This window comes from Aulonocara sp. 'chitande type north' Nkhata Bay, linkage group LG7, assembly GCF_057382095.1.
Source record: "Aulonocara sp. 'chitande type north' Nkhata Bay isolate Kocher_YH1m ecotype deep benthic linkage group LG7, A_spYH_male_GT1.1, whole genome shotgun sequence".
Classification (NCBI taxonomy): domain Eukaryota; kingdom Metazoa; phylum Chordata; class Actinopteri; order Cichliformes; family Cichlidae; genus Aulonocara; species Aulonocara sp. 'chitande type north' Nkhata Bay.
In genome coordinates this window covers 6,740,448-6,755,185 of record NC_141350.1, presented here as the reverse complement: position 1 = coordinate 6,755,185, position 14,738 = coordinate 6,740,448, and the positions used below count along the sequence as shown (strand labels likewise).

General features: G+C 38.2%; 1 protein-coding gene across 1 annotated transcript in view; it reads left to right on the top strand.

Moving 5' to 3' along the window:
* Positions 1-1,447: 1,447 nt before the first annotated feature.
* pdhx (pyruvate dehydrogenase complex component X) overlaps positions 1,448-14,738 on the top strand; it is a 34,155-nt gene continuing 20,864 nt past the window's right edge. Inside the window, exons 1-4 of the mRNA XM_086298223.1 lie at positions 1,448-1,624; positions 5,412-5,495; positions 7,913-8,013; positions 12,650-12,858. Of these exons, the coding sequence (XP_086154349.1) occupies positions 1,489-1,624; positions 5,412-5,495; positions 7,913-8,013; positions 12,650-12,858 (530 nt within the window). The 5' untranslated portion in view covers positions 1,448-1,488. The remainder of the gene's footprint in view (positions 1,625-5,411; positions 5,496-7,912; positions 8,014-12,649; positions 12,859-14,738) is intronic.

The window sequence follows — 14,738 nt, the reverse complement described above, 5'->3', positions numbered from 1 at the left end:
AAACAGCTGACACACATGAACATAACCACGTCACAAGGGGACAGTAAAACTAAAAACATTGAACATAGGAACACAGGACCACTTCAAAATAAAACAGGAAACATAATGAGACGCAGACATGACAACCTGAACTTGACAACGTAAGACACAGACATGAAACACATGAAGGGCAAGGGAGACTTAACAGGGGTTGGAAGACACAAGGGGAATCTAATAACAAATTAAATAGAAAAACTAATGAGCTTAACCATATACTATAAACATCAAAATAAACTAAAACTCAAAACACTGGGTCATAAGACCCAGGATCGTGACATACAGTCCTTCAAGTACCTCTGTGTCCACAACCCCTCAGATCTGACATGGTCTGCCCACATTCAGGTCCAGTACAAAAAGGCTAGGCAGCGCCTGTACCACCTACGACAACTGAGGAAGTTCAGGGTCTCTCCAGAGATCCTCAGGACTTTCTATATAGGCGCTGTGGAGAGCATCCTCACACAGAACATCATGTCCTGGTATGCGAACAGCTGTGTCAAGGACAAAAAACAAACATTCCCATATCATGCCTGATCCTTCTGACTTCTTTGCAGCACAACTTTAACACCACACTCACACAATGTACATGCCCAAATTTTAAAATTGTAAATTTCCAGATTGTTTTATTCTATTTAACTTGTATGTAATTCACTCACTTATTGCACGTAATGTCCTCTTTGTATATATCTACCTACTTTACTTACTTCCGTGGAGCATATCAGGTTTCACTGCGTGTTATACTTGTATAACTATCTGTGTGACAAAAAAAGGGATCTTGAATAAGCAGAATAAAAATGGATAAAGACACATTTTGAATTATATGTCCTTATGTATCTTTGAATGTATGTTGGTAATATGTGTGCAATTTACAATGCATTCATTACAAACATTCTTGTCTAAAAGTCTCTGAGTTACAGAGAGAAATACATAACCAACAGCACACTCTTCAATAATGACAACACTTGCTTTTATAGATAAATTAATAAATGGTTTTGTTGTGGTAACGGGAAAGAATTTGTTCTTCTCAAAGTCTGGCTCTGCGTACATATCTCTTCTCTTCGATATAGTACGAACAACAACAGCAGTTCAGCACGAGCATCGACCCTTTTCATCCTTTAACAAAGTACCTTCACAGCAGAGGGCAGTAGTTCACTGAGTCTATTTAAAAGCGACAGAACTACATTTTAAAGGCACTTGAAGGACCAATGTAGGTAAGACTCTTGTTGCCTGATCGTTAATGTCTACACGAGCTTATAATACATTTATCACCGGGGTAAACTTTTTTTTCATTAGTCCAGTGTTTGCGTTTAAAGATTTTTCTGTGCTTCATGTTTTTCTTTTAAAAATACGGATTTTATGGCAGAAAACGGCTCTGTCCTTCTTCACCCCACCCCCTCCTTTTTTGTCGTCAGGCATCTGTATGGACACGTCTTGCCGACGGAGGACGATAACATGGCGGCCTCCTTGCGTTTGGGTCGTCAGGGAATGTTATTTGGCCTCAGACTGAATAATTTTAATAAATGTTTAAGGTCGACACACCAATGGCAAGACCAAGTCAGACACTTCTTTCAGTCGCCATGGGTACTCGGTAAGTGTTGACAGTTTACCAGGTAAATGGCTGTTGCCCTTTCTGTGCTGACAATCGCTGGCATTTGCAATCGTCACTACCCTTTAATGGTGCAACGTTACTTTGCTCTCGTTTTGTCAGGGCATGACAAATAGTAGGAGTGTTGGTAAATCAGAGGGTTGGCATGAGTGTTAAGCGAAAAATGTAATGGTTATTTTTTGCAGTTAACGGTATGGAAAGCTGCTAATGCCGCTTTCTAAATCACTTGGATTATCTTGCATGTCTCCAACCAGTCTGGTTTCTCTCCCTGTAAACGAACTTGCGTCATCAAAGCTGTCACATTTGTAGCAGAATCATTAAATGTTAAAAAAAAAAGAGTATTAGCTCCAAAAAGTGCTAACACTGAAGCGGCAAGGAGGAGAAAGAGTGATAGTAGATGAGTTTAAACACGTAGGTCAAACAACAAAAGCAATGAACAGTGTATAAGAGAGGTGAAGAGAGTGTGGGCAGGGTGGAGTTGAGTGTCAGACGTGATAGTAGAAAGAGTGAAAGGCAAGGTTTACATGATGGCAGCCAGACCTGCTGTGATTTAAGGTCTGGAGACAGTGACACTGACTAAAAGACAGGAAGCAGATTTGGAGATGCTAAGATTTCCATTGGGAGTGCAAAGAATGGACAAGATTAACACTCAGTATATCAGAGCCCAGATTGAGCGCTTTAAGTTAAAGAGGCGAGACTGAGAGGGTTTGGATATGTTCAAAGAAAGAATCATGGATATGTTCGGCAAAAGGTCTTGAATATGGAGCTGCTTGGCAGGAGGAAAAGAGGAAAGACCACAGAGGATGTAGTGAAGGAGAAGATGCAGACGGTTGGTGTGACAAAAGAGGGCTCCAAAAAGTTCCAAGAGTGTAAATGCGGTGTATCAGAACTAGGGCTGCACGATTAATCGTTAGAAAATCGCGATCTCGATTCATACTTATGTGCGATCTCATTTCCAAATGACAACGATTTAAAAAAATAAAAAAAATAAGACGACGACGATTGTACCGCATTTTGATCCGGGACGTACTCTGCATGAAAACAAGCGCTCACTCTTCCTGCTCAACAAATGACAAGGGCGGAGCCTTATACCACGTGATACAGAAGCCGTGCCGTGTGATGCTAAAATTAGCAGGGAAAAAACAACTGAGAGCACGTCAGGGATGACGAGAAAGTGACAGGAGAAAATCCGTTCCGGTCAACCACCCAAACACCAATGACGGGAACCTTATACAGCGCTTTCCTATACACATCGAACTCAAAGAAATTACGGAGGCTATCACTTATCACCTGACCAAAGATATGGCTCCCATCAACACTGTGCAAAACGAGGGATTTAGGAAAATGATCAACACCCTAGACAAACGCTACACAGTGCCGTCCTGCAACTATTTTTCTATTGTTGCACTACCTGCTCTATACACGCAGTGTCGAGCAACGGTGGAGACGGAATTTCAAGCAGTACAACATTTTGCGGCAACAACAAAACGTGAGACATTTCTTGTTTTTATGTTTATTTATTGTTTTTATGTTCAGTCTCAACTGTTACGAAGTCGATGTGCAGTTAATAAGTGCAATAAATATTTATACTGGAAAAGAAAATCGTGAGAGAATCGTGATCTCAATTCTAAGCCAAAAAATCGTGATTCTCATTTTATGCAAAATCGTGCAGCCCTAATCAGAACTTTATTTAAAGGGATCTTATTGAGAAACCTTAAACTAGCTCCTCCAGGATGATGGCGCTTTAGGGCACTGGTACTTCACTATTTGCAGATTTGAAGAGATGCACTGAAGCTGTTCTGGTGGAACTTGTTGTGCCCATGATATGCCCATATGCCCATGATTCCTGCCCTTAATTTTTTTTTTTTTCCGTTGTGACATGTAAACATGTCAGTAATTAAAATAAAATGTTCAGTCCCAAATCCAGTGTGAGTATATGAATTTGAAAAGTTACACAGATGTCATTCTTTGTCAATGAATCTCATTCAGAAATAAAACTGCCCAGTAAATGTTTTGGGACTTTAAGCATGAAGAAGATAAAATGTAAACAGACAGATTTTCTGTTTTTGAGTACTGAAACAACACGCATGCCATATAAATACACAACTCTTCCTTACACATCTCTGAAGGTTGATTCTGTTCATCTGGACGTCCCGATGAATAGAATCAACCTTTGGAGATTTACTTACCGTACCTGGATAATTGAGCGTGCATCAAGCTCTTCCTTACACACTGAATATGTCTGTGAAGGTTCTCAGGACAAGACTCAGCAGTCCATCTGCATCTTAAGGATAAAGGTCACTCTTTCGAGGATGCCAATGTTCACATTTTGGACAGAGAGGACAGATGGTTTGAAAGAGGAGTGAAAGAAGCCATCTATGTCCACTGTGAGCGACCATCTTTGAACAGAGGCGGTGGTTTACGACACCAACTCTCTGCCATCTATAATCCAGTTTTGAGATCCCTTCCCAGACGCCTTAACGCCCACTCTCATCCAGGGCCATCTGACCTCAGGAATTCGCATGATAAGGTGGGGCCAGGTTTCACAATGAACTCACCCGAAACTCTGGCTGATTGGGACCCACACCCAGTTTCACACCTTGGCTCAGGCAAATAGAGGATCATCAGGGGGTCCTTTTGTCCCTCTGTGGGGGGAAACTCCCACTAGGCTTATATGTGGGACTCTCCACCATTTGACCTTAGAACTGAAGAAGCTTCTCGGATGAGAGGTGAAACGTCTTCAAGTAACTTAAAGAAGTCCAGACGCTTTTCTTTGCAAGCTCCTTTGACTTACACACTGAAGTTTTGCACCACTGCTGAACATACAGCAGGTGGCAGCAGCACACAGTTTGGCCAGAGACCATGCAACATGAAACAAAGGCCATGTTACAATAAATAAAAACTAACACACCAAGAATTTGAATAATTGAATCCCCAAATTATTTACATTTTTCATTTCTCTTTTAAATTAAATGTATATAGATTTATAGTTATATAACTGACTAACTTGGCTGCCTGACTTTTATTATGTAAGATTAATTTAAAGTGTGGCGTCAAATGGAAAGGGCTTTTTTTTTTTTTTTTTCTAGTTTTTGTTTTTCTTTTACCTGTTTGGGTTAATGTTGTTTACTGCTAACAGAAACTTTTTTAAAATATGTATCATGCATTAAAAAATTCTATTATAAATGACTGTAATATGTGTGTTGTTCAGTAAACATAAAGAATGTGTAAAACAAAGGGCTATTCATTTTAAGTTGTACCGTGTTTGAGCTCTAAACCTTATTTTTGTTGCTTTCAGCTTTACTACCATATGTAGTAAAGCTGTTATCTTGGATTTATGTTTTCTTCTGGCAGCCTGAAGCTCTAGTGTGAACTCTGGCCTTCTGTGTGACTACAGATGGTGACAGTTGGGGACCACAATGATACAAATGCCTTTGCATCTTCTGGTGTGGTGTCATCCAGGAGCACAGTTGTATAAGTGACATGGCAACATTTTCATGGTACCGCTGTCTCTTGTGCTCTGCTGCAAGTTGAACATACGGACCCCCAAGGGCTTTATTCGAACTATTCAGTGCTACTTCTGAGCATGTTACTTGATGCATTTTGACATTCAAATATTTTAGATGAAATTGCAAAACCTTACTGGAAGGGCTAATTTTTTTCCTATTCTGAAAGAAAGGGGGGATTTTTGTTTTAAATTTAAACCTAATGAAACCCTTGACATTATGTGCCGTCGAAAATCATATGTTATTTTCTTTCTCTCCTCTAGGCGTCAGTCCACTCAAAGTGCAGATGCCCGCACTCTCTCCTACCATGGAAGAGGGAAACATAGTCAAATGGCTGAAGAAGGAAGGTAAAGAAAGCACGTTGACAGAAGACTTTATTAGAAAATTTAACAGACACTCATCACACATTTGTACTGAGCTTCTTTGTCAGATTTTAAACCTCTTTGCGTTTTAATATGTTATCCAATGGGATAGATGCTTCACTTTTCTTGTACTTGTAATATCCTCCCCTGTAGTGCTCAGTTGGTTTCCAGTTCTTAAAGTAACAGAGAGAGGCCTGAGAAATGGGTCACCTGAGGGCCTCTGGTGGCTAATTGGCTCAAGGACCATGGCAGTCATTATCAGTCACTGTTTAGCAACTGCATAGCCAGGATCCTTAGTCGCACACTCATTTATCAAGAGGCCAGATGCTGAATTCTGATTGGCTTCTCTGCTGTGTTGCTATGTGCTGTGACTTGAGGTTAGATTTGAGTTTGTTTGTGTGAGTGAGTGAGAAAGGTGGGGAAAAAACAGATGAATTATTTGAGAAAAATATATCTACACTACTACTTTCTTGCTTTTTAAAAATGAGTTTATGGGAGACTGATTAAAAGCACTCAATTTGCATAAGATAATATGTTCAATTAATCAACTGCTGCTTGAACTGGTATTTGAACAGGATCCACCTGAAAGGGTCAAATGAATCCTTTATCTTTTTTTTTTTCAGCAAAACATTGAAACAGTAGTGAGAAGATTCAATTTAGGGGAATTTATTTTTACAGGTATTCTTAAGTGAGCCACAACATTAAAACCGTGTCTACTATATTGTTTACAGTAGTGTGCAGAAATAACAGTGATGTAGACGTCTCCAAAAACTCTATATGAGGTGTGCTATATTTGTACAATTCTAACAAGCTTGAAAGTCAATATTTGGATTTTGAAGGATTCAAAGCCAGCCATTCAAAACAGTGCTAACCAGTGCAGCACCATGCTACACTAAACCTATATAAATTTGAGAAATTGGATAAGCTGGATTTGTGTACTTTGTTGCCTCTGCATCACTGACAGTCCTGGTTGTTGTTAATAGATTTTAAGCTTATCTTTCTATATACCATTGTAGCCAGTGAAAAGGTTTAAATTTCGGTGGACTTGGCATAGATGTTTGCTTGATTAGACAGATCAACTAATTAGATTTTGATGATTGAGGATCACACTCACTCTGTTCATAACTCCTAGAATAAAGTCCCAATTATGACAGTACACAGTGTTTAAGAGGGTAAATGATTAGGCGATTACATTTATATTTAAAAGGTCACATTGACTATGACATCATAATGTCCTGAAAAAAACATGCTGAAACTTGAATGGTGGTAGATGAATTCTTCAGCAAGGCACAAGGCTAGTTTTGTCATCATGTCCATTGCACTCGAGTAGAGCAAAGGTGAAAATGTCCAGGGTCACCTTTTTTAATCTTTATTTCTACACATTGCACCTCACCCCAGGGGTCATGTGGTGTTAAAACCGCATACCAATCCAATCTGCATTAACTCTCAGGGGCTTCCAAAATCAATACTCCCTCTGCTCTTCCAACCTTTCCCCCATTTCTTTCCACCTTAACCTACCCTGTTTTATTTTTGTTTGTTTTTTTTCTTCCTACACCTCATCCTACCTGTAATAAATCCTATACATTTAGAAAATTATTTGCAATTTTGCAAAATATTTTTTTAGGCATCCTGTTTTCAAAATTTGCTACATTGCCATATTATCTATCATCTCACAGCTGATTAAAATGTGACCAGATATCAAATTTGGGTAACCCTTTTTCAGGCCCCAGCCTTTAGGAAACCATAGCGCAACACAAAAATGAACTACGTTTTATAAACCTTATCTGTTCCTACCACTTCCTGTTATCACACAGCCAATAAGAAGATTCACTCAGTTTCCAAAGAACTGACAACAACAATTTATTTCTGTCTTGACTGAAATACCATTTAAGGTGCAAAAAATTTGAATTTCTTAAGTATCTGAGCATTACAGAACCAGTGGTTCCTAATTGCTATCCTACTTCTTTGCAAATCAGATGATAATGTATTCCAGCTCTTTCATGAAGTGGACTAGTGAGAACCTACTGGGATAGCCAACGATCTTGCCTTCTATCAGACTTGCTGCATTTTCAGATCTCACATTCTTTCCCATGAAACATTGATTGGTTCTTTTATTTGATATGTAAGCTGGAGGATAAACTTTTTTTGCATAACCTTTTTGTTCTTTCAGTGGAATTCCTTCATCTTTATGCAACAAATTTGTTCTCTTTGTGTATAAAGTGCGATTCAAAGTGCTACTGATGATTGTGACTCATGCATTCATGATAGAATGAATAAGCTGCACTTCCACAAAGGTCCGAAACACTCCCAGAAAATATAAAATTTGGTGTTGAAATACCAAACAAGTATTTATTTTAATTTATTATCTGAAAGTTCTCAGATGTGTTTGTTTACATCTTCAGGTGAGGCAGTTGCAGCAGGTGATGCCCTTTGCGAGATTGAGACTGACAAGGCTGTGGTTACCATGGAATCTAATGATGACGGCGTCTTGGCGAAGATATTGGTGAGTGAGCAAAAACGCACATGGTGCTGTTCTGACAGAGATTAATAGAAATGTGAATTTATTTACAAAGAGCAGGCATCCTTGGGCCTTGGGTACTTTTTTCTTAGATAAGTTATTAAGTGGAAGGTCTGAGGATGTGTTTAGATGTGTGTGCAGTTCTTAATGTTATGTTACGGAATCATTTAAATAACGCAGGATATCATCATCTTTCAAGGCTCCTTCATTGATTTTGCTAATTGGCTGTGCTTGTTAAATAGCTTCCTCTTTCCAGTGACAGCAAAGCTTTGACAAGGTGACTGAGAACCTTCACAGACACTTTACTGACAAATATTTCTTTCTTTCCATCCCCCAAGTCTGGTAGCTGTATGAATTTTTAATAGGCTGTCAAAGACCAAGCAATCAGTTGTCTTTCATCAGTACTACACCACATGTTTTTTTTTTTTCTCTAAGAATGATGAAAATATTTTATCTCTATTGCTTTATTAATACATATTTGTGATTTAATGAATTTGTGCAAGGGGAATCTGAGGTAATTTCCTTATAATTTCAGCAAGATTTGCCTTAATTTAAAAAAAAAAAAAAAATTAGGAATAGTGGTTGGGTATTTTCTGTGTATGTTCCTGTAAATGCACAAAAGCCAAAATATTCTTTCATGTCATAAAGAGTGCCTTATGTAATTATTATACAACATGTTCTCTGGCTATGTAATTTTGGACATGCTCAAGTTGTAATGACGCCTGGGAGCAAGAGGGTTCAATTAGGCAATGTATTTGAAACCACAACAAAAACAAATATGCAGCCAGTTCTCGCAAGCAGATGTACTCACAAATATATACACAGATATACTGACAATTCAGAGTATACGATACACTAATTTTTTTTAGTTAGAAATATATTTATGTTTTCATTTGGTTGCACTTTTTCACATTCACTTACTCCATCCTTGTCTTAGCCACTGTGGGGATGTAGTTTCCATAGCAACCATCGAAGAATTGGGGGTAGGGGCTTTAGCTGGAGGAGAATGATGGTCTGCATTAGATAAGCCCCCAAGCTTTCGTTCTCTCGGTCTGTGACAAAGAACATGTGTATTGGAAAAACCAGCAGACTTTGGCGCCATTTCAGAGTTTTGTGTTTTGGTCTTAAAGTGCCAAAACAATATGGCACTTTGTCAGGGTCAGAGTGCATTAACACCTTAGAAGTGTAATTGTGGCTCTCCAAACACACAGTGGGTTTCTAATATATAGACTACAATAATTACCTGCAGCTGGTGCAATCCTGTACAGACTAAAGCAGACATGAAACTTGTGCACCACAGGGTTTATTTATGGGGGTCAAGTACTGCTATGGCACACTACCAATTTCCAGCCATCAGTCATGGATCCTGCTCGTGTTATGATATTGAACACTAGCACCGTGGATTACTGCATCTTATTAAGCGCTTACTGCTTTGCTCTACCCTGACCCTCGCACTTCAATCCTAAACTTAGTCAAGCGTACAATGACCCATCGACTCGTGAACTAACAAATATTTTTGAAGATAAATTCATGTTGGTCCCCTGTGTTCAGCAAATTGAAATAAAAGAGGCCTTGTCTAGAAATTAATTAAAAGGTGACAGATGGTATTTAAAAGTTGATTAGTTGGTGATTAAGACCAAAAGTAAATTGCAGGAAAGATTTAGAGGAAGATTCATGAATCAATGAATTGATAAGGATGTCCAAACATTCTGCAGCGCTAACCTGTCAAGTTTGTCATTTATCACCCCTCCACATGTGTGATTTTATGTGAAAGAGCTTAAATTCGACTGTCAGTCTGTTTGATAAGTCAAAGATATAACTGCCATCCTCTTTTTACATTATCTATCATGCTCTATTGATCAGGAGCAAACCTTGCCTTACTAACTAAACAAAACTGTCTCATTTTCTCTGTTATTTTTGTGTTCCTTTTCCAAGTAAACTGCTCATACACTGTATAATCAGAGGGTCCTTCTGAGCTTTGTGTTCATCTTCTTCTGTACACTGTGTATGCCAGTATAGACTATAACAATTTAAAAACAGACCTGAAATGGTTGTTATCAGGTAACGTATGTAAAACGTTGTACAGGTATAGCATCTAACAACTGTTATTTTGAGATTATTGTCAATAAGCTGTTGAAAGTCTCAAAGGGCTTGTATTGTTGTATAAAAATATTATGTTGAACGTTAAGCCTCATAAATGGTCTGGTTTTGTAATATCTTTAGCCGTGCTGAAGGTTTCATGAGAGGTCTCTTAAGGGCTCTATGTAAAATTTATACCTTCTTTCACTGGGCAGTAAGAATAGTGAGTGTCTGCAAAATCCTAAATTGCTGCACCATTGTAAGCTGTAGACATTATTGCCACGTGCTTCACTTTTTTCGCAGATAGCCTACTTTGTTTTTTACACAGGTGCCATGCAAAAGAGAAGTAACTAAAACGAAGAAAAATAGCCTGGATAATAAAACTTGATTTGTGATATTGGGGATAAAACGTATACATGTGAGTGCACTCTCACAGCTGTGGGAAACCTCCCTGTGGCAATTATGCAATCTCTACTAGTAGAAACTGTCACAGTCGCATTAGATTCAAATGACTTACCTGACAGGCTCTTTAAGCTTCAAATAATGGTGCAGATTGCAATAAATTTTCCACCTGGGACGTATGAGTTATACAAAGTGATTTATTAAATATGGTTATTCCCAAATGTGGTCTGAAATAAAAAATATATGTATGCCTCCAAATATGTGTAATAGAAAAATTAGCCACAAAATAACTGTCCACGCCTGACCACTGCAACTTTCCATACCATTTCTTTAATAAGTCACAACAGCAGTATTTCTTTGATTGCAGAGATTTGTGGGTCATAAAGATGACATGAGGATATAAAAGCAGCAAAGATTTAGAATTTAACTTGCTTCCAGTGGAGATGGATTTTTTTCGGTTACCTTAACTTTATGTAGATGAGGTTAGAAACATAATTTGCACTTCCCATAGGTTTTGGTGTTCCGTAACTATTTGATGGCAGTGTTGAGTGCCACACCACCGCAGTGCACGAAGCACCTGTTTATGCAAATATCTATAATGCCTGCTGTGAACATGGCATGTGATTTTTACTTCAAAGATCCACTTAAGTGCTTTGGCAATGGTAGTATTTTATGCGTGTGCGTGCACATGATACACTGTAACACTTACTGATTATTAGCGCTTGAATGCGATCAGCAGTGCTGGTTGTGTGCTTCTGCATAATGTAAAATTGAAAGAAATATTAAGCAGCATTTACTATCACTTAAGAAATTATTTTTGTTGGTTGACATAGGGGAGTTGGTGGACTGGCTACAAAACAGCATTAACCAAGCCATAGCCAACTACCACAGAACTGTTGTACTAGACTGCAAATCTTGCTGGTGTGTTTCCTAGAACAGTTTCAATCTGTTACACACACAAGAATTTTGGGAGGGTTATCCAAATGAATGAATGAATGAATTTGTGTTTCTGTCTTGATACATTATGTTCTTTTATTTAGCCTACACATTGTAAGTTGTGTGTTTTTGTTTGCATGGAAAAATCCTTTTCATGATTGAAGATGAATATCTGTGGAAATTTGCAGAACAACATATTTATTGGAAAACCTCTTTACATATTACCTCATCTTTCACCTCCCACTGGCCAGCAAGGGCACTGTGGGGTCACTAAATATGAAGAATAAGTCACGCATAGGCTTAATGCACACTTATATAATGCCAAAAAAAATAAAATACATTTTTAACCTGTCATTTAAGGATTATGTTTTCCTTTAAAACTTTGTTTTAAATGAAACTTTAATGTTTTATCATACGGGGCAGATTAGTAGATGTGAGTTAATATTACTTTTTTTTGTTAATCCTACTTTGATTTTGCAAGCCTAAAGGAGAGGGGTGGATTATGTTTACAATGTTGGCATTATGATCATAGATTGCATTATTTAATTATTATAATTTTTAATTTTCTTTAATGACTATTTATTGTTCATCTTTCTTTTTTGCATTTGGTCAGATTTTTTTTTATTTTTTTTTCCCTTAACTTACCCGTGGTTTTGTTGGATATTTAAGTACAACAACATGGGTAGTTCTTCATCCTCCTGATTGTCCTCCTCATCATATTGTGCTACATGTTTAGGGGCAGCTCAATAAGGACATATGGTTTGAAATGAGATCCAATGCAGTAGTTGAGCACAATATGTTAAGCTTTGGCCTTTCATTTAGACTGATCAATATGTGAGGAACAACACCTTACACAGGCGCGGGAGAGTAGGAAAAAGCTTGCTCTGGATTTGGATTACTTCATAAGAACATGGTAAATCAATGGTTGACAGCTTTGAAGAGCATAAGACACATCCTCGACGAACCTATTCCAGTAGATGTTGTTGTCACTGAGAAAGTGGCGTCATTTTCAAGGGATCCTCTGATAATTCCTGGCAGGTTCATCTGTTCAGTTACCACAGGTTGAGTGATGAATGTCACTTTCCCACTTTCACCTTCCCCTTTATCTATTTCAAAATAGCCCTTCACCTGTGTTCTAGCAGTCTCCGCTGTAATTATGAAATTATTGAACCAATTTTATTAGTACACCTCCCTCTCTCTACAGATGGAAGAGGGTAGTCGCAATGTGCGCCTTGGCACTCTCATTGCTCTCATGGTGGAGGAAGGGCAGGACTGGAAACAAGTAGAGATCCCCTCTTCAGATGCTGCACCTCCATCTGAAGCTACACCTGCTACAAAAGCAGTTGCTACCTCGGTTGTGACCTCTTCTGCTCCCTCTCCACCTTCTGCACCAAAACCAGTCACATCAGGACCGTGAGTGTCACTTTCATGCTTTTGTTTTTTTGTTCGTTTGTTTTGCTTAATCAAATGACATCTGTCAAATATGTAGTTTAATAAATCTGATGTAGAGTCCATAGACCTTTATTCACTCTACAGAACAATCCTTTTTAACCCCTATTGGTTACATGACGAGTTTTTCCATGCGCTAAATGTGCTTACACAGTAGGCCATTGTGGTTTCTAGCACTCCAATTTGATCAAAAGTAGATAAAGAGATTCCGTAGCCTTAAGATACATAATGAATGAATGAGGTTATCTTTTCTTGTTTAGAGCACATTGTGCTGGTCGGATTGGATTTGCAGTATCTACCACCATGTAATATGCTGAATGAGATGATCTTTTTCTGTTCACATTTCACAATGTCCCTATTTACACAATAAATACTGTTGTAAAAGGCAAAGGAACCACTCCCTGACAAACGGAACTTGTTTTGCAAACATTTTTTGCTGAGCACATTCTCATATTCAGATTTGAACTTTGGTAACATCACTGTGGCAGGGCCAAAAGGTCAAGCATGGATATATCTAGAGTGGAAAACAACATTGACAGTTAAAGACTTTTTTATGCATTATTTTTTTCAGTATAAATATTTTTAGATGTGAAGATTTTTTTTTTTTTATTTCACTAAAGTTATCGTGTACATTGTTGCACTAGTTAAGTCAACCATATAACTGACTGTGTCTATAGAGCCCAAACGGTATTATGTATTAGCTGATACATCAGTATTGGCCTTTACAAAATCTGATAAATGAACAAGTAAAAAGTAAAAAAAAAAATATGGGGAAAAACACAATTCAGTCGTCATATTACTGGTGATCTTCCATAGTTTATCCACCAGATGGGACTCTACAAATTCCCTGTTGGCAGCACACGTCTGTATGCAGAAACAGAACAACCAGCTCTTTTGAGCAGAGCGCGCTCAGGGACTCATGAATAACTGGACGTAATAAATGTTAGAGAAATTTCTTTATCTGTTCATGTTTTTGTGCTAGAAACGAAAAAACATTGACTGATATGTCAGAAGAAAGATGTTAAATTACACTAGTCTTTATAGTTAAGCAATGGAGTTCAGTGTCACCTAGGGCTGCCACAAACGATTATTTTGATAGTCGACTAGTCACCGATTATTTTTGCGATTAGTCGACTAATCAGATCATCATCCATTGGATGTACAGCGTACAGCTTATTGCACCAGCAGCATCTGGTCTTATATAACTATCATTAGCTTACAGCTTGAAGTGTTTGTGCTAACTAAAAATAAAGACAAGATGGTAGTTTATTAATTTTTAATGAAATTTGCAGATTGTTTCGGTGAAGTTTAATAAACTCCTTGCTTTCTAAAATATAACAGGACACCGGAGTATATTCTCCAGCGTCTCACACTTCTGATAATCAGCTGTCTGCTTGACAGTTTTAGCTGTGCAAAAACTATAACTTTAATCTCAGCCAAACCGATTTACTCAGGAACAAATAAAATACTAAAGAAAGCCAAACAATAACATTTTTAAGTTATCTAAGTGACTTATATATATGTTTAACCTGACTAGCAAAAGACGGCGGTGGGTTTGAAAACGATTTGCCGGGAGTCCGGTGTTCTCACGGCTCTAGTTAGCCTTGCCCCCGCCTAGCTGACGAGCTAGTGGGTAACAGACGTCTCCGAAAACGTCGGAGCGCTTTTGAAAATATGTGGTGTCTTGATAAACTGAGCAGATATTTGAGGTTTACACAGCTACATTCTCGCCTGAAAATATGTTAAACGTTTATTTTGTGACCCAGAAAGAATAATAAGAGTAAAGTTAAAACTAACTAGCTGCCGCCATTGTTGACAACTGCGCTGGGCTGCGCTATGAATTC